Source organism: Medicago sativa, chromosome 3 (genome assembly GCF_051527215.1).
Source record: "Medicago sativa cultivar Bolivia chromosome 3, Bolivia_mono, whole genome shotgun sequence".
NCBI lineage: Eukaryota > Viridiplantae > Streptophyta > Magnoliopsida > Fabales > Fabaceae > Medicago > Medicago sativa.
In genome coordinates this window covers 60,598,119-60,617,669 of record NC_140751.1, presented here as the reverse complement: position 1 = coordinate 60,617,669, position 19,551 = coordinate 60,598,119, and the positions used below count along the sequence as shown (strand labels likewise).

General features: G+C 35.0%; 2 protein-coding genes across 2 annotated transcripts; one reads left to right on the top strand and one right to left on the bottom strand.

Moving 5' to 3' along the window:
- Positions 1-1,311: 1,311 nt before the first annotated feature.
- PA200 (proteasome activating protein 200) lies at positions 1,312-18,016 on the top strand. The gene is made up of 35 exons (XM_085752717.1): positions 1,312-1,639; positions 2,976-3,078; positions 3,171-3,283; positions 3,704-3,826; positions 4,075-4,176; positions 4,266-4,431; positions 5,894-6,010; positions 6,113-6,180; positions 6,283-6,384; positions 6,482-6,698; positions 6,876-7,112; positions 7,227-7,354; positions 7,481-7,598; positions 7,687-7,905; positions 7,991-8,146; positions 8,284-8,360; positions 8,470-8,675; positions 8,987-9,200; positions 9,301-9,380; positions 9,478-9,595; positions 9,685-9,855; positions 10,617-10,785; positions 10,870-10,913; positions 11,008-11,050; positions 11,127-11,278; positions 11,483-11,577; positions 11,720-12,618; positions 13,219-13,500; positions 13,601-13,696; positions 15,016-15,194; positions 15,450-15,531; positions 16,039-16,163; positions 16,635-16,727; positions 17,535-17,688; positions 17,800-18,016. The coding sequence occupies exons 1-35, from the start codon at positions 1,479-1,481 to the stop codon at positions 17,839-17,841; spliced, it is 5,451 nt and encodes a 1,816-aa protein (XP_085608843.1). The 5' UTR covers positions 1,312-1,478; the 3' UTR covers positions 17,842-18,016.
- Positions 17,815-19,348, bottom strand: MYB80 (myb domain protein 103). The gene is made up of 3 exons (XM_085752718.1): positions 19,074-19,348; positions 18,851-18,980; positions 17,815-18,752 (listed from the first exon to the last, which is right to left on the bottom strand). The coding sequence occupies exons 1-3, from the start codon at positions 19,204-19,206 to the stop codon at positions 18,047-18,049; spliced, it is 969 nt and encodes a 322-aa protein (XP_085608844.1). The 5' UTR covers positions 19,207-19,348; the 3' UTR covers positions 17,815-18,046.
- Between the last annotated feature and the right edge of the window lie 203 nt (positions 19,349-19,551).

Sequence of the window (19,551 nt, the reverse complement as noted above, 5' to 3'; positions counted from 1 at the left end):
TCTAATTACTATTTATTGTATACTCCTAATTTTTCACATTTGAAAAAATAATTTGTCCTAAAATAAGTGTCGACTTTAGTTTCAATGCAATTTTAGTTTCACCTTCCAACTAATTTTACATGTTTGTCAAAAAAAAAAAAACTAATTTTACATGTATCACTCTAATATATTACTCTATCACTTTTTATTTATGATAATAAGAACACATTAATGATTAATAATAATAATTTGACTATCTTAAAAAAATGACAATTTGATAAAATTACTATTTTTTCTCTCTTTTTTATTTATCAATTTTTCTTAATATGCACTCCCGCTAGTCACATTTATAAGGAATAAATTGTTTTTTTTTAGGTTCATTCAACATTTAATGTATTTGATCTATATATAAACCAAATACATTAAGTATCGAATAAACTTAAAAAATAATTTTTTTATATTATAAATATGTACGTATTAGTCAAATGCAACACTTATTTACGGGGGAGGGAATATATATATATATATTCGTGGCATCCTTTACAAAATGTAGTTACTTCCTCGATTGAATTGCATTTAACAATATTAACTTTTGATGAGTGATGAATTTTTTTCGATCTCTATACTAATAATTCTCTCTTATCTAACTAATTTATTTAAATCACTAATACAATATTTTTTCTCATTTAAAACACACCAATGCCACAAAAAATTAATATCAATCAAAACATCTTCCCAACCGTCTTAAGAGAAATACTTATTTGGTCACAAAACCTAATGCATAGTGTTTAGACACAAACATACAATGATTCATTTGTTCCTAAAATGTTTATTTTACTTTAATTTTTAGGAAAATGTCAACCGATACCTCCGAAACACTGGTTAAAGAAAAATGTCTCTTTATATGTGTGCTTAAACACTATACATTTGGTCTTCTGAGCATAGAAAACTTGCTCCCATCTTAAAATACGTGTCTTCATAGCATGATTGCCATATGATCTGCTATGAATTATTTATAGGGTGACATTTGTCCAAAGAGTATAAATGCATGATCATTGCTTGATTTCACAACTAATATTGTGGTAATGAAATGAGCAAGAAGAGATTAGATTTTAGCTCCCCTTGCTAATGGAGAGTGTTAAAATGGTTGGAATTACCCTCGAATCTAATGGCGGCTTCATCATAGTGTAAAAGTCAATTGCAATGCAACCAAAAACCACAAAAGTCATATTTTCATCCCATAGTAACAACAACAACAACAACAAAATCAACAAATTAATTAATAAACAATAATACTAATAAATAAAATAATAATTTTCAGTTTCACACTTCACCTCTCTCTTCAACTCAATGAATTTACCTTTCTTGTTCAGAAAGTACCTCTAACTCTAATCTTCAATCCTCACACCTACACACACACTCTTTATATAAATTCACATTCACAGTTGTATAACTACCAAAACCTTATTCTTCTTCATTTCTCTCGAAAGAACAAAAAAATGCATCTCTACAATGCATGGTTGCCGCCACCAGTGGCAGCTCAAACCGCCGGCGAAAGAGATTCCTTCGCTCGCATCATCGCCACCGTTAACTCTTCCTTCAACCGTGACGATCCCGAATCCGTTTATTCTACTCTCAAATACATCTCCGTTCTTGACCTGTGAGTTCCATTTTTCAACTCTTCAATTTTCAATTTCGATTTTCTCTCTCTTCATTTGTTGCTGATTTTCGTTTTGTTCAATTTCTTTTTTCTTGTTATATTTTGATTTTATCGTGTTTTCGTTTCAATTGATTTGTTTTTTGTTTTTTTTTTTGCTTAATTTTAATTAATTTAGTGGTAATTGTTCGAAGATTTTGTGTTGACACGAAGGAAATTTGTTGTGATCGAATTCGAAGTTTTGGTGAGGTTTTGAAGATTGAAGTTAGTTACTGAAACGTTATTGACTTCGTGGTTTTAAGTCTTTTAGACTCTGAATTTTTCACTTTTTGTATGGAATTTGCAATTATTCTGATTACCTGAGTGTGAAAAATACTTGAGGAGACTGCATAGTTGTCACTCGCGGATAGCGAAGCAGTAGCGCGATAGCGCCACAATAGCCGCTAACTGACAACATTTTGTACTAAATATTGAATCACAATACACTGGTGGAGTGATTTGTCTGAATTCCGCTACTCTATAGTGGTATAGCGTTGCTATAGCTGCTATATAACAACAGTCAGCTTGATTATTAACGACAGTGAGCTTAATTATGATATAAATAATGGCTTCTGTTCTATCTAGCACTGTCGCTTTATATTGAAGGAGCATACACGTACAATGTCCGACACTGACACATATGTATGGTTATGATCAATCACTTCGATTTTAAATTATCATCAGTGTGTACGTGTCAATGTCATGTCTGGTGTCATTGTCTTTGTCAATGCTTTATCGTTTTTTTTTTAAACTCTGTATCCGATAATCTGAGGGGTCCAATCTCACCGTCCACATGTGGGGGCCCCATTTAAAGCCAGAGCTTTGCTCTGTATGGACTAGCCCCCCAAAATTGGTACTGGGAGGAATGCAACTTGAGACCTTGAGAGGAACACATTCCAAAGTACAAAGCCAATACCACCAGGCCAACCCAAGTGGGTTGCTTTATAGTTTTTGTTATCAAAACTTCCCACTGGTACCTGTCAAAGAAAAACGATTATTTTCTTTAAGTAAGCAAATAAAAACACATAATTCTTGAGAGTGTTGTCAGGGTTTAATTGTGTCTGTAATATCACATCATATATTGTGTATAAACAATTACACTTGTTTCATTGTTTTGGTAGTTCTGTTATCACTAGTTTCAGTGTTTGTTATTCAATTGGAGATTCTTATCAGTATCTACTCGCTCTTCATTGCATTCCAAATTGCATTGTTAATAGTGGACATGGGGTTTTTCGTTAATAGGTTGTATCTGAATGGAGTTGGTTAATGGAAGGGAATCTGACTTTTATGTGTTGTGCAGTTTCATAAAGGCAAAAAGCGACGTGTCTTTGGAAGATGTCCAGACCCTTATTCAGACGGGTCTTGAACTATTTCACATGTCCCGTAATAAGCTTTATGCTCAGGTGCTGCATTTTTTCCTGGATGAGATATGGAGTTTTCTTGTTTTCATGTCTTTTCATGCTCTTAAATGAACGTGTCATTTTTTGTTTATTAGGTTAGATGGGGAAATTTATTAGTCAGGCTACTCAACAAGTATAGGAAAAAGATTGCACTGACTATTGAATGGAGGCCTCTGTATGATACGTTGATTTGCACACATTTTACTAGGTAAGGTTTGTACTGTTACTGTCGATATTGCAGTCTTAATTGGTTTAAACTTTGAAGTTATTCTGCGTTGTTAATAGTTTGCAACCGCTCTGAAATTTATGATTTCTTAGTTTTATCATTGAAAACAAAGGGAAAAAAAAAAGAAAATAATTCCAGGTGATTTAAAACTTGAATTAGAAATGAACACAAAAGTTATCTTTTTTTTTTTGAGGGAAACACAAGTTATCTCTAATTATGAACTTAAGCTTTTCTCTGATTTCAATGTTACTTTCTTAGTTCATTAAAAAAAAAAAATGTAATTTTAGTAGTCCGTTGCTAAAGCAAAATACGTAATTGAATATATTGAAGAATTTAATTCTTTGCTTCGTATTAGGTTCAGTAATTTTAGGCTGGTGATTATGAATTATATCATTGTTGCAGAAGTACAGGCCCAGAAGGATGGAGAGTAAGGCAACGGCATTTTGAAACTATAACTTCACTTGTTCAGTCCTGCCGAAGATTCTTCCCATCGGGTTCTGCCTTTGAGATATGGACTGAGTTTAAGTGAGTGCTCTGACATTGTTTCTGCATAGTTTTATTGTCGAATTATCACAAGTTTTTCTCCTTATGCCTTTATTTATTTTGTACTATTTATTGACACTGAGCTAAATGAAAGTGAATTGTATATGTTTCCATTGGAAATTAGAATAAAGGTGGACCTGTATTAGGACTTTTATGTTTTTTGAATTTCGGTTTTGTTTAATTTATTTGCTTATTAATTATTTTTCTTTGGGTCAATGAATGATTTGTAGATCTTTATTGCAAAACCCATGGCATAATTCATCCTTTGAAGGATCTGGGTTTGCTAGACTGTTTCTCCCTACAAATCTGGATAATCAGGCTTTTTATACACAGTAAGAAGCATAAATTTGTTAGGAAATTTATTTTTTGTGATATCTGATTTCACTTCTTGTGCGATGAAGTCTTACAATTGAATTCGCAGTGATTGGATTACAGAGTGTATAGACTTGTGGGAATCTATACCAAATTGCCAATTCTGGAACAGTCAGTGGGCAGATGTCATAGCCCGTGTTGTAAAAAATTACCACAATGTCGATTGGGAGGGGTTGTTGCCTTTGCTTTTTGCTAAATACTTAAATATGTTTGAGGTAAGCATATCAATTATTCTTCTTCACATTTTGATTTACAAATTATCAGAAGTACATACATGCTATCTCTATCTTAGGCACTTCATTTAAAGATAATCTATTGTGTTGTTTTTTCTCCATTTTTAAATATTTACAAACTTTGTTATTGCAACTGAGATTTCACCTTTTCAACATTTAAGAGATGTTTTTTAACACTGATGCAGTGAAACACAATTAATTAGTGGCGACTGGCGAATATTAAAAGAATGATGTTTATCTTAGAGCGTAATGCTGAATGTTATGTTTTTTCACATAATTGATCACATATTTATACCCTATATCTCTTGTCTTTTGATAAATACACTGGAATTACCCGTTGGCAGTCAGTTTATACCATCTTAGAAATTGTGGTTGGGCCCAACACATCCCCACAAAACCAGCTTGTGAGGTGAGGATTTCCCCCCCACTTACATAAACACATGTTTAGGCCATCTTTTGTCCGATGTGGGACTCTTTAACACAAACAAATAAGCACTGTCTTCTCAATAGGAAATTTTCAAGGAAGCTAGATGTTGCCAATGCTCATGCTTTAAGCTGCGAAACTAAAATAGATTTCTTTAGCGTACCATCTTTTTTCTATAATTTTTTCAACAGAATTTTTTGAAGAAAGTTACAAATGAAAAATTTGTTTGAATAGCCTATCTTAAATCGTCATTCTAAATATTTCATCATTTTGTTGAAATGTTTTTTGGATGATAAAATTTTAAAAATCTCTGAAATAAGAAGCTATTTCAAATAGCTTTTCATAAAAATAATTTTTGAAGATGTCTTTTTGAAAAAATATGTGATCTTTACTATATAAATTTTCTAACTGAATATTTAAGTTAGTGTATATCATAATCTCTTCATTAACTTATGAAAACGAGTTTGAAATAACTTCTACTATTTTTGAATATATTTCCAAAAAAATAATTTTTAGAAATACAAAGAAAAATCCATTTTTTTAAATATCTAACAAACAGGCACATTATTCTACCACAAGACCAGCACGGCCCTTCTTAATAGCCAAGTTTATTTAGTTCCCTATCAACTTTCATGCATATATACAAACATTGAAAGATATACTTTGAGATGCATTATTATGTAAGTAGGAAATCCAATCCATTTCCAAACATACCTCCAACAAATGGCAATCTTAATGCCACAGCTGTATCAGTTATTTCCTGCGAAGTCATGAGCATGCTATCAAAACTAGCTACTGCATTTTTAAATTCTTGTTTACAGTAAAAAATGCATCCTCCGGCAAAACTGTTTGGATTAGTTGATCTGTAGGTGCACCCACATGTCGTCCTGCTATGTTTTGTATAAATTTCATTACTTATTCAATATTTGTAAAGCTAATTGATCTTTATTTCCATAGCTTACTCCTTTGGTTAGTCATTTGGATTTTGCCTCATTTCATGCTTGCACTAATGAATCCCAGGTTCCTGTTGCAAATGGAAGTGGATCATATCCCTTTTCACTGGATGTCCCAAGAAACACAAGGTTCTTGTTTGCCAATAGAACTTCCACCCCTGCAAAGGCTATCTCCAAGTCAATTGTAAGAAAATATGTTGTTCCTTATTTTTGTGGGATTCTAACATTTGAGCCATGTTGCTGGTTTCTTACTTTTAATAGCGATCTTTTGTAATTGCAATTACAGGTATATTTGCTAAGACCTGGCAGTTCCGCGAAACAGCACTTTGAGAAATTGGTCAACATTTTGGAACAGTTAGTTTACTTACACATTGCTTGCAATATTTAGCTTAATTAAGTTTACCTTTTCTTCAATTCAATTATTCCCATTTTGTTGTTTTCTTTTCCTTCCCTTAGATACTATCATCCCTCAAATGGTGGTCGATGGACTTACTCACTGGAGCGGTTTTTGTTTCATTTGGTGATTCAATTTCAGAAGCGTCTACAAAATGAACAGTTGTACGGATCAATTATCATTTGATATCTATTCTGTTTTTTTTTTTTTTTTTTCCCTTCCTGCTTCTGTTTTATGGAACTGAAAAACTCTGTTCTACAGGGGCATAAATAATTGCAGACCCACTGAACAGCATCTTGGAGAATCAGAGAGGGTCTTCTTTGTGAATACAATGCTAAAATTAATTGATCGTGGTCAATACAGCAAGAATGAGCATCTCTCTGAGACAGTTGCTGCAGCAACATCTATATTGTCTTATGTGGAACCCTCACTGGTCCTTCCATTTGTGGCATCTAGGTTTCAAATGGCCCTTGAGACGGTTAGTTGTGTTGTTTGAATATTTTTCATGGTAAAATTTCAGAAATCATTTGTGGTCAGTGGCATTACAAAGAATAATATTTTCTTTTTGGTAATATGTCCATTGAGGGATACTCTTTGAAAGTATACTGTATTGTGTTAGTTTGTCTTTCTGACCATATTCATTTTGCCTAGCCAGATGACTGCCACCCACCAGTTGAAAATTGCAGTTATGTCTGTGGCATTTGTTGGGCGCTCACTATTTTATACATCTGTATCGGCTTCCTCCATGAAACAAGTTGATCTTGGCGGTGGTGAGGAAGCATTCATTGATCTTGTGGGGGTTTCATTATCTAATGCATTACTTGGCATGGATGCTAATGACCCTCCAAAAACTTTAGCTACCATGCAATTAATTGGTTCCATATTTTCAAACGTGAGTTTCAACTTCTTGATATATTGAATAAACGGCTTCTAGATATATTGAATAAACAGCTTCTTGCTGGTACTACTATAACGAATGCTTAACCACTCTACCGTGTAAATGCAGTTGGCTTTATTGGATGATAAAATTGACGATTTATCATTTATGCCAATGATCCGCTTTTCTGAATGGCTGGATGAGTTCTTATGCCGTCTGTTTTCCCTACTTCTACACTTAGAACCCAGCAGTGTTTTGTAAGTAATGGTGTCAAAATCTCTCCTCTCTTGCACGTAATTTTATTTGGCAAAGATGTTGTTTAAGTGGATTTTATGTATGTTATTATGCTTTCATAATTGGATAACTGGTTTTTGGTATATTAGAAATGAAGGTCTGCACTCGTCAGCTTCGTCAGGAACTTTTCTAGTTGACGAGGGTCCATACTACTTCTGTGTTCTTGAAATTCTTCTTGGGAGGCTTTCAAAATCACTATACACTCAGGTATCACTTTATAACTTAAAAATACTTGATATAGACAACTTTTTCTGAGCTAATATATTGTCTTGCACTTCACTGACATATCAAACAGGCATTGAAGAAAATTTCCAAGTTTGTGACGACAAACATTCTTCCTGGTGCTATTGCAGAGGTTGGATTGCTCTGTTGTGCGTGTGTTCACTCAAACCCGGAAGAAGCAGTTAGTCAACTTGTTGAGCCAATATTAGTGTCTGTGACATCCTCTTTGAAAGGAACACCAGGCACTGGATTTGGAGGAGGTGGGACTTTTGATACTTCTGCTTCAACCAAGGTACCTGGGTTTGGTTATTTGTGATTGTCTTTGACTTCAATGTTGCCTCTGGATTCTCTGGAAAGCTGAGACTTCTCTACTTCAGGTTAGGTCCACAATTTCACCAGCTCTTGAGGCTGCAATTGACTATCAACTAAAGATATTATCAGTTGGTATCACGTATGGAGGTCCAGCACTCCTCCGCTACAAGGATCAATTAAAAGAAGTTATCTTCTTGGCTTTTGACTCACCATCTTGGAAGGTCTTACTCTTACGGGCACACTTGATCTGTTTCTTCAAATAAGCTTATTGTATTCTTTTACTAATACACATGAATTTGGTGCTGAGTAGTACTCCATTGGTTCCATATCTATATTTGATCACTATTTTCATTGACAGGTTAATGGTGCTGCTGATCATCTTCTTAGGTCTCTTCTTGGAAGCCAGATTCACTATTATCCAATAGACCAATATAAGTATGTATTAGAAGGGTTCATTCATTTCCCTATGTTTGCGTAGTATTTTTTTTGCGATTATGTGGCTGTATATCTTCAGTAACATAAACACTGTTTTTTGGGTTTCAAGGTGTGTTCTTAGTCACCCTGATGTTGTTGCTCTAGAAGAGTGGATTAGTACGAAAGATTTTTCTGCTGATGAAAGGTTGATTCCAAAGTGGCATATTCCCTGTGATGAAGAAATTCATTTTGCAAACGAGCTTTTAGACATTCACTTTAAGTCTGCTTTGGATGATCTGTTGAAAATATGCCAAACTAAAATTCATGCTGATCAAGGTATAACAAATAAGCATTTGTCTCAAGAAGTTAATTAGTTATCCTGTGTTCATTAGCAAGATTTCTTATTTAAGTTCCTCTTTGACGATGAAGACTTATATTAATTATGAATAGTTCTTGAAATTATCTATGTTCATTATGCTGATACGTATTATTCTGTTTTCTTGGAGTTTTCCTCTTTTTCTGATATAGTAATTTGTTTATCATAAGACATATTTGGATGATAGTTTTCTATGAAGGAAATTCCTATAGGATAATAATACAAATGTATGCTTTTCTAACTGTTATATTGAATGTAATTTTATATGCAGGAGATGAGAAAGAGCACTTGAAAGTGACTCTTTTACGTATTGAGTCGTCTTTGCAAGGACTTTTTTCTTGCTTGCCTGATTTTGTCCCAGCCTCTAAGAATGGAATGGTTGAAGATTCAAACCATACATTTCTAATTGCTGGGGCAACAGGCTGTACTGTTGGAACTACTGCTCTGAGAGAAAAAGCTACTGAAATTGTACATGCAGCCTGCAAGTAAGTGTCACATATACTGCTACTCTATGCATCATCCCTTCAACTTATGACTATGTGGTTTTCGATCCGGAAATGCTATTAAACTTTGTCTGTTTAACAGATATGTCATCGAGAATAAATCTGATGACAGCATCCTGTTGATACTCGTTATTCGTATTATTGACGCTTTGGGAAATTATGGTATTGAATTCTCCATTCAATCAAGTGTTTGCATATTATTCCAAATTCTGTTTGTACATGCACAACCTAACTAATTCCGAACCCTTTTCAAACACAGGAAGTTTGGAATATGATGAGTGGTCAAGTCACAGACAGTCTTGGAAGTTGGAATCTGCTGCCATAATAGAACCGCCAATTAATTTTATTGTGTCATCTCATTCTAAAGGAAAGAAAAGGTACTAATACTTTGACCACTCTTCGCTCTTAAAACGCAAGAACTTTTGCAAAGAACTTTTTGATAAGTCTGAGTTTGTGGTCATTTCAGACCTAGGTGGGCTCTTATCGACAAGGCATTCATGCACAATACCTGGAGGTCTTCACAAGCATCCTATCATCTTTACCGTACAAGTGGGAATTATTGTCCACCTGAACACGTGACTATTTTGATGGATGATTTACTGAATCTCGCTTTGCATAGCTATGAAACTGTCCGCCTGTAAGTGATTGAGGAATCAATAGCTAACTGAAATTTTGATTTCTATATTATTTGATTTTTATATGTTAGCTGTTGGTTTACTATGTAGCATTTATTTTAACATTTCACCCGTAGCTATGAAATTAACGATATTCAACGAACAAACAAATAATCCAGAATTCTTTTGCCGGAGAGAAAAATAACACAATGAAATCAGTTCGTAGGCTTTGCATTTATATAGAATTTAGAGTGTTGCACCTCTAATGGTCTAAGATGGCATGGATTTGAATTCTATAATGTGTACAATAAATTTGCAATAGTTTATTAGGAAAATAGAAAAGGGCATAAAAATATTGTCTGAAATTGCTGACGTGCTTAAGAATAAAGTCGTGGTATAGTTCCTTCATGTTACAATCCAAGAATAGATGCTTCAAATTTTCTTATTTAGGTAAAACTGCTTACATTGCCTGTTAAGTCAACCACTAATTTTTTCAGTAAAATGAAACCAATTTATTTCGAAAGTTGGAAACCCCCAGTCAGAATCATCTATACAGTGATTAGTCTAATCATCATGCATCAATGTAATATTCAGACCATGTTTACTTTGAGGTTTCATGTGTTATAGAAGTTAAGTTTAATTCTTTTAGTTGTTCTACAAATATTTATCTTGATTCTCTTTCCCTTTGGATGTGAGCTAACGTCTCATCCAATAATTTAACATGTTTTACTGAATACAACTACTGTGCTGTTTTATGCCTGATTAAGATTCTTTTATGATCCAGGCTTGCAGGGAAAGCTCTAGTGAAGCTGATCAAGAGATGGCCTTCTATGATTTCAAAATGTGTCATCAGTCTTACTAATAACTTGCAGGACCCCAATGCCAAGGAGTATACAGTCTTGGGTTCTTGTTCAGTTCTTGCCTCACAAACAGTTCTCAAGCATTTGACTACGGTGATTGTCAAGGATTAGGTTTTTAAAATTCTTTTATTGACAGCTAATATTTTCATTCCTCTTACATAGTTTCTTTGATTCTAGGATCAAAAGTCATTCTCTTCATTTATCTTGTCAATTCTATCAAGGTAATTCTATTTTCTCTGTTTCCCCTTTTAGATAAAAATCGCTATAACTTGTGTAACATTAGAGAATAATACTTTCCTTGCTTCTTCTTTGAAGTTCTCATCACGAATCCCTGAAATCTCAGAAAGCAATTAACGAGGTAAGCTTCCCTGCATCGGATTACTGCAATTTTATTATGTGCTTTTCATTGTTTAACTTTTCCTCACTTCCAACAGCTTTTTGTGAAGTACAACATCCAATTTTCTGGAGTGTCTAGAAGCTTTTTCAGGATATCAGACAAAGATAGTCATAACGGTGGACTGGAGTTTTCCGATTTGGTTTCTCAGATTGGTTCTATGAGTTTTGATTCTACTGGCTTGCATTGGCGGTAAGTGTCCATTCATTTGGTTTGAAAATAGTGACTCATGATTAATGAGTTGTTTTTCTGTATATTTGTGTTCTGTCTCTCATCTGCTTCCTTTTCATTTATTTTACTTTTTACACGGCGCTTCACAATTTGTCAACTTATTTAAGCTTTCTGTTGAAATTCTTGCACATTTAAAATGTTACCTGATAGTTTCGGTTATTTCAGGTATAATTTGATGGCTAACAGAGTTCTGCTCCTGCTGGCTTTGGCATCTCGGAGCCATCCAAATTCATCTTCTAAAATCCTGAGTGAAGCTGCTGGTTTGTACAGCTTCCTGTTTGCTTCTGGATCTTTCGTTTTCTGTTATATTTTTTTGGCTTGCCTTTTGCACATTCAAAGTCGGCATTTCTGCACTTTTTTTGTGCACCTGTCTTTATGCTATTCATACTGTTTCTTATTTAGGACACTTCTTGAAGAATTTGAAAAGTCAACTTCCTCAGACAAGGATACTTGCTATTTCGGCTCTGAATACATTGTTAAAGGAATCACCTTATAAGCTGTCTCCTGGTGAGAAATCTGACGTACTCGAGGATTTGAAAGGCCATGTCAAGTCATCCCTAGAAGGAGCTTTAACCCAAACTTTTCAGGAAGATGGTTTCTTTAATGACACACTCACTAGTCTTTCTCATGTTCACATAATAACTGACAACGAATCTGCTTCTAGAGGAAACCAAGGAGATTCCAGTATTCAAAGCTTAGCAGACAAATCCATAACCCGTTTTTATTTTGAATTTTCTGCTTCATGGCCACGTACGCCAAGTTGGATCTCCTTTTTAGGAAGTGATACATTCTACTCAAGTTTTGCTCGTATTTTCAAGCGGCTAGTACAAGAATGTGGCATGCCTGTAGTGTTGGCTCTTAAAGATGCAGTAGACGAGTTTACAATTGCTAAGGAGAGGTCTAAACAATGTGTAGCCGCTGAAGCATTGGCAGGTGTGCTGCATTCTGATATTGACGGTCTGTCAGGAGCATGGGAAAGCTGGCTGATGCCCCAGTTGAAGAATATAATTTTAGCGCCATCTGTTGAATCAGTTCCTGAGTGGTCCTCTTGCATAAGATATGCAGTTACTGGTAAAGGAAAGTATGGAACAAGAGTTCCTCTTTTGAGGCAGAAAATTTTGGATTCCTTGATGACACCTTTACCTCCAACAGTAGCTACCACTGTAACAGCCAAGCGTTATGCTTTTTTGGCTGCTTCACTTATAGAAATATCTCCACAGAAAATGCCAGTAGCTGAAATCCAGCTCCACAATACACTGCTGAAGGAAGTTCTTGGTAATATGTGCCACTCATCAGCCCAAGTATGCATTTCCTCTGATCCTTTATATTTAATCAATCATGTTTAAACTCTCCTGTTGATCTATTACTTTCCTCCCTCCCTTGGTTCCAGCCAATTTGATTATAGTTCAAATTCCTAATGATTTTAAATAAACTGATCTAGAGTATAGCTGAGTTTACATCTTTAAGGCGTATTCTATCACTTGACTTGGTTGACTGTCCCGGAGAATATAGCTGCTGTATATACTACTGTCCTCTGGTTTATCTCTTTATGGAATTACGTATATAGGGTTAGTGTTAATTATCATAACAAAATTTTGTGTATATGATTTTGATTTTAAAAATAGTCGAGGAAGTTGCAAGGAGAAAAAGGAATTCTCTGCAAAAAAAAAAAAAAACTTACATTGAAGCCGTGCATAAATTTATTAACTAATGCATGGTCAGGTAGTATTTGAACATAAAAGATCTCTGTCTCTATATGCGTCCATTTGGAGAGAGTGGTTGGAATAAGCGGTTTGGCACTGGAACAGATGCCCCCCTCCCTGTTCTGCAACATGAATATATAAGTTGGATAGACATTTTCTTAATTGTTTGTGGTTTTGACCTATTTTAATATGCCACAGGTGAGGGAGGCTCTAGGTGTTGCCCTTTCTGTATTATGCTCTAACATTCGGCTATATCATTCAAGTCATCGTGATAATGTGGGTGATGAGAGAACCAACAATGCTGATAGTTTGATGAAAGATGAAAGTTGGGTTCATTGTCTTACAGAGAGAGCAGCCGAAGCAGTTGTGAACATTCATATTGCTTCCCAATCAGATAAAGCTGTGAATACAATAGATACAAATTCTCAAAATGGGCATTTAGACGGGGATTCACAAGATGATATGAAATGGATGGAAACGGTACTAATATGAGATATATTTTTATGGATTTTGCTTTTACTTATTATTATACCATTAACTATTTGTTTTATTAATTGTTTACTGTTCCAAACAAATGCAGCTACTTTACTTTATCATCTCGTCGTTGAAGTCCGGGAGATCCTCTTATCTACGCGATGTGATTGTGGGGCTTCTTTATCCTGTGATTTCCTTGCAGGTTTGGGCTAAACATTTGACTGTATTTATGATGATATGCAATTTTTAATTTCTTGTTTGACAATATTCATAACTCTGATCCAATTTCTTTCCTTATTATGTGAACTTGATTGTGTGTTTTATTTTCACAAATTGTATGATTTTTTTTTTTTGAGGATTTTGATTCTCTTAAGCCTTCAAGTTTAGACACCAGATTATGTTATTGGTATTAACCAGAGTTTCGTAAAAACACCAAACTCAGAATCCTGATTTTCTTCCAGGAGTTGATTAATAGGATAACATATCTTGAAACTTTCTGTGCTCATAACTTTCTTCCAAGATTCTGGTTCCACCAAAATCTTAAAACCAGTAACATGGTTGCGGGCAAAGAATGTGACCAAATCTGAAGTATAATCCCTTGAAATCTTGGAATTTCTTAATAGAGGTTCTTAGAGTGGAAGAATACCTGTGCATGTCCTTGCATAAAATATTAGTAGGTGGCTATGTAGTCTATGGCGGATAGCGGCTGATCCTCAAAATGCTGAAGTGCTATAGTGGGTAGCGATATGGTTGCCACGTCGAAGTCTGGGGAAACAACAATACACGAATTTACACCATAGTACCAGGCACATGTGCGAATTTCCGTAGGCAAGATTCCAACTCCGCGTCGAAGCTAAAAACCAATGTAGTAACCACTAAACCACAACCACCTAACATTTACAAAAAAGTCAATCAAAGTCTGCCACTGATGCTCAAAAATTTAATGCAACAAGGATTCTTGTAGCACCTAGAGGCTGCTACCCTACATAGCGCTGTTATAGTGGCTGCTATTAACTACAGAGATAGGCACTTTTTCTTTCTATAGACAAGCTTCCATTTCTCATGCTTATGCTAAATTCATATCAGGACACTTCAATTGAGATGCTTTTGCGGTTACATGGAATTAATGATTAGTGAAATAGAAAATCATGTGTCAAATTGTGTAGCTTACTGTTGCAAGACTTTTAATGAAGGGTACGCACAACGTTGCTTTTAACATTCCTATACCTTTGAGAAGTTGTATTAAAAAATTAGACAACATTTACCAAGGGTTGGTCTAGCAGAAGGGGCTAGACTCCCACAACATAGTGAACCAAGGTTCGATTCCTGTCTGAGAGAGGTACCAACATTTTGTGCCTGACACGCCTCAAATAGTATTACTTCCAGTGGAGGGAACATATGGGAAATAAAAAAGCGGACGATTGCCTAGAATTTTTTTATATTCATTTCCTTTTTCTATCATCATTCAATTTCAAGTATATCGGTTATCACACTTCTGAGTAATGTTGTTTTCTTTTGAAGGACACATCAAATAAAGATTTGTCAACATTAGCCAAGGCAGCATTTGAATTACTAAAATGGATGATTGTTTGGGAACCTCACCTCCAGAAGGCAATAGATGTGATTCTTTCTTCTGCCAATGATTCCAACTGGCGAACGAGATCTGCTACATTGACATATCTGCGTACTTTCATGTACAGGTATTTGATCTTGTGACTGGTTTGCTTCAGCATACCATACTTTAAAGTTTAAATAGTTGGAGTCCTTATACGCATCTATCTTGTGATAATATTTGATTTTTAAGACAACTGATTTAAATCCCTCTTTTGAAATATAAGCAAATAGTACTTCAGAGGTTTTTCATTGTAATAATTTTCGCAAAATTTCTCATAATTATCTTACTACTGCCTGTTATCAAACAGATGAAAATAAAGGTTTGTTCCCATCTTTAACAGGCACACTTTCATTCTCTCAAGTTCAAAGAAACAAGAAATTTGGAGAACGGTTGAGAAGTTACTAGTAGACAACCAAGTTGAGGCAAGTTCTCGCTCTTTAAATAGAAGTGCAAACTATGTTGTTTTTCTCCCTTTATTTTGGAATTTGGGTGATTTAGGATGAGACGTCTGTACTATATAAAAAATCCTAAGCTTGTTGAGAAGTTTTCACCTGATATGTCCTACTTGTCTATTAGCCTGGAACCTCTTTCCACTTTTAAGAACTGGGTTGTGAATGAAGCAACATACACCAAATGTTTTTTTTTTTTTGAATGGCAAATGCTAGTAGTTAGTTTGTTAGATTAATGTTTTTCTTCTTTGTCCGAGTTTGAACCCAGGACCTCCTTTTCCCTTAGCTCAAACCATAGGGTTCACTTAAAAAAATTAGTCTTTAGTGGTAGTTCCTCGTGTGAACAAATTTATATGAACACGTATTTCTTTTCTCGTGATTTCTTCTATTGTTGATGGTTTCAATTTTCATTTAATCTGATGTGGTTCTAATTACTGCATTTAAATTACCTCATTCTGGAAGACTTAATCTTTGGTCTAGGTAAGAGAACATGCTGCGGCCGTTTTAGCTGGCTTAATGAAAGGTGGAGATGAAGATTTAGCTAAAGATTTCCGTGATCGAGCTTATGTTGAGGCGAATATTGTACAAAAGAGGAGAAAATCGAGGTAACTTCTTTCAACTAATATTGTTCCGAAGATTTTCTTGTGTTTCTGTGAAGTTTAGTTGTTGTTTTGAGAAAAAAGTGGGCCTCACAGAAAACCTAAATGCTGATTAATTTCTTTGAATGTAATATCATCTTTATCCATTGTTAATGGTCTTGTAAAGTTATATCTGTAGCTGTAACTTCGTACCTTTATGAAAAAGCTATTCATGCTTTAGTTGAAACTTGATTTCTCTACATGGACAATAAGCTTAATTATTTAACTCTGGAATATTTGCCATTAATGAGAAATGAAGTCATGGTGCATCCAGCGTGTCAAAAAAATATTATTTAACATGTAGGCTGGACTGCATTGTGTATAGGGTAGGATTTGCAAACATGATATTTATTTGTCAATTGACCAGCTAATATCCCCCCCCCCCCCCCCAAATAGCACATTGCACGTTTGATCAAGTGGGGAAATTTTCAATTGCAGAAAGGCAAGCTCTGGTTCGTCTGTAGCATCTGTTCATGGTGCTGTACTAGCTTTGGTAGCTTCTGTATTATCAGCCCCATATGACATGCCCAGGTTTGTCCAACAGTATAATATCCAGTGAACATGATTGCATATTGGTAACTTGGTATGTTAGTAATGGCTACGTAAAATAAACTTGATATGGTATGTTAGTAATGGCTATGTAAAATCAACTAGAGATAGTAACAGTGTTAGATAATGCATCAATAATATCAAAAAATGAACTTATTTCTTGTTAAAATAATATGAAATCCCTACATGAACTGCAATGTTTGTACTACCAACTACTGCTATCTTCAAGTTCTGCATCTCTCTGAAATGTAACTTCATCCATAGGTATCGAAGGAAACCATATCAAATTAAAAAACCATGTGATGTCCCTATATCATTTGAAGTGTGAATGATTGAAGTGGCAGTGCTAAGGCTATAATCTAATACACAAACATTATTTTTCTAGTTGATGATAGTTGAATTTGAAAAATGATCAGGGTACTTGGTTGAGAGAAATCCAAAAGATTTTCCTGAAATCACATTCGTAAGCACAATTAACTTGGGATAAATAATAAAGTTTTTTGCGAAAATAATTGTTTACTCTAGTTGAACTCTTGATCTATTTATAGAGGGTTCCGTGTGCTGTTCTCAATTATAGATTACAAGGATCATAAGCATACTTTTTTTCTTATCTTTGTTTTGGAGATATTTGAAAGCATTGCTTTTTATCCTTAGAAATCGAACTTACCAGGATTTACAACACTCGCACACCCTGAGCACTAACCACCAGCTTTTTTTCTTGATTACACAATTATTGGTTCTTTTGACACTATGTTTTCCGTTGTTATCTGACTGCATAACTACTTTCAGTTGGTTGCCTGAGCATGTTACACTACTAGCTCGCTTTAGTGGGGAGCCATCCCCTGTGAAATCCACTGTTACAAAAGCTGTTGCAGAATTCCGGCGGACCCATGCTGACACATGGAATGTTCAGAAAGAGTTATTCACTGAAGAGCAACTAGAGGTAGCTTTCTATGTAGACGAAACATATTGTCCTATGATTTGGAAAACGTAATTATTACTTGTGTTTTTTATTTTATATGTCCTAATGTTTATTTTTCCCCCATATTCACAGATTCTGGCAGATACATCCTCTTCATCATCATATTTTGCGTGATCTAATAATCCAAAGATACTGTTAGGAAGTAAAAAGAAAATTGGTTAGGCATAATATGCTTTTCATTTGTTGTGTATTTTTAATTTGTAAAAATAGCTCTTATTTACATTTTGTACCATTGATCATATTTGTAAGAATTTATTCCATAATGCAGTCTCACAAGTTGAGCTTCTAAGCTTCCTTTATTTTTGTAATATAATATTTCTTATACCATAGGGTTCATTAAATCATCGGCTGGTAAATCCCACACGACACAGTCTGAGTTGAATATATTGGATAGATTTCTAATTTCTTTTGTAGCCTCAGAATCATCCCCATTTTCCTCTTCAAGTTTTTCATGAAACTGGCTTTGCTGATCCATGGCTGTGCATGTGCTTCCAGTACATAAACTTTGGCTCCATGGTGATGCATCCCCTTTATTGCCAAAACATGATGGGCTGAATTGAAACCCAGACATTGTAGGGTAAACATTGTATGGCATTGCAAAACTTGCAGTTATTGCCTCCCAAGGTTTATTTGTGGGTACCATTTCTTGTTCTTGTTGTATGGCCTTAGATAGGTCAAACTTAATCTTCTCAACAGCATCTTCTCTTTCTTCTGGCTTACAGTTAAAGTAATTGGTGATGTTATTCCCCAGAGCTTCATTAGAATGTTGGCCCTGGTAGTTAATTGGCTTCCTGGTAAGAAGGTGGAGCACCTCATCTTTGAAACAACCAAGGGCTGCTTCAGCTAGGTGAGCTGCCTGTGGCGGTGCCAATGTTGTAGCAATTTCAGCCATTAAATGGGAGAATGGCTTGTGGGTGACAGGGTCTATACCCATGCCTGACAGTTTCTTTTTCAGCTTGGTGTTCCAATGATTTTTGACATCATTGTCGGTGCGTCCTGGCAGCTGCGCTGCTATCAGAGACCATCTGAACAACCATTTAAGCAAATCATTAACAATGTGATAAAGAGAATCTCATACACTACGAATAACATAACCTTAATGCATAGATAACATTAGTGGTACCTGTTACCAAAAACTGAATGAAGCTTCACAATTGTTTGCTCTTCTCCATCCGAGAAATGGCCATGTTTCAGATCAGGGCGAAGGTAATTAGTCCACCTTAGCCTGCAGCTCTTTCCACATCTCTGAAGACCTATTTAATTTAATCCACAAAAATCAAGTATTAAAGTTAGTTTTATTGACATTGATTCAAATTATATTTAGACAAATAGGGAGAAGGACTAACCAGCATTCTTGGGAATGAGGCGCCAGTTGCGAGTGCCATGTTGAGCAATGTAAGAGGAGAGCTTGTTATCTTCCTCAGGTGTCCACTGACCTCTCTTCACATTGTCCTTCTCACAGCATGGAATACGACCCATTTCTCTTTTCTTTTTCAAAATGTTAAATTTGAGAACAGGTTATGACTATAGAATAATGGAGGGAAGTATCAAGTATAAGAATTGTTTGTCTTTCTTTCACAACCTGTGAATTCTCTCTACCAGTCTTTGAATTCTTTGAGGCAAAAAGGGAAGACGTGGAATATTTCTGTGTTGGTTTTAGTTTTGTTTTTCCTTCTTCTTTGTTTTTTATTTGGTTGTAACTCACTATTCTTTATATATATGAGGGGTGTCAATTAGAATTGCATGGGGTACATGGTTAAGGCTCAAAGGCATCAAAGGTGCATGATTTTATTAAAAAATTCAACGCCGTTGAGTGTGTGAAAG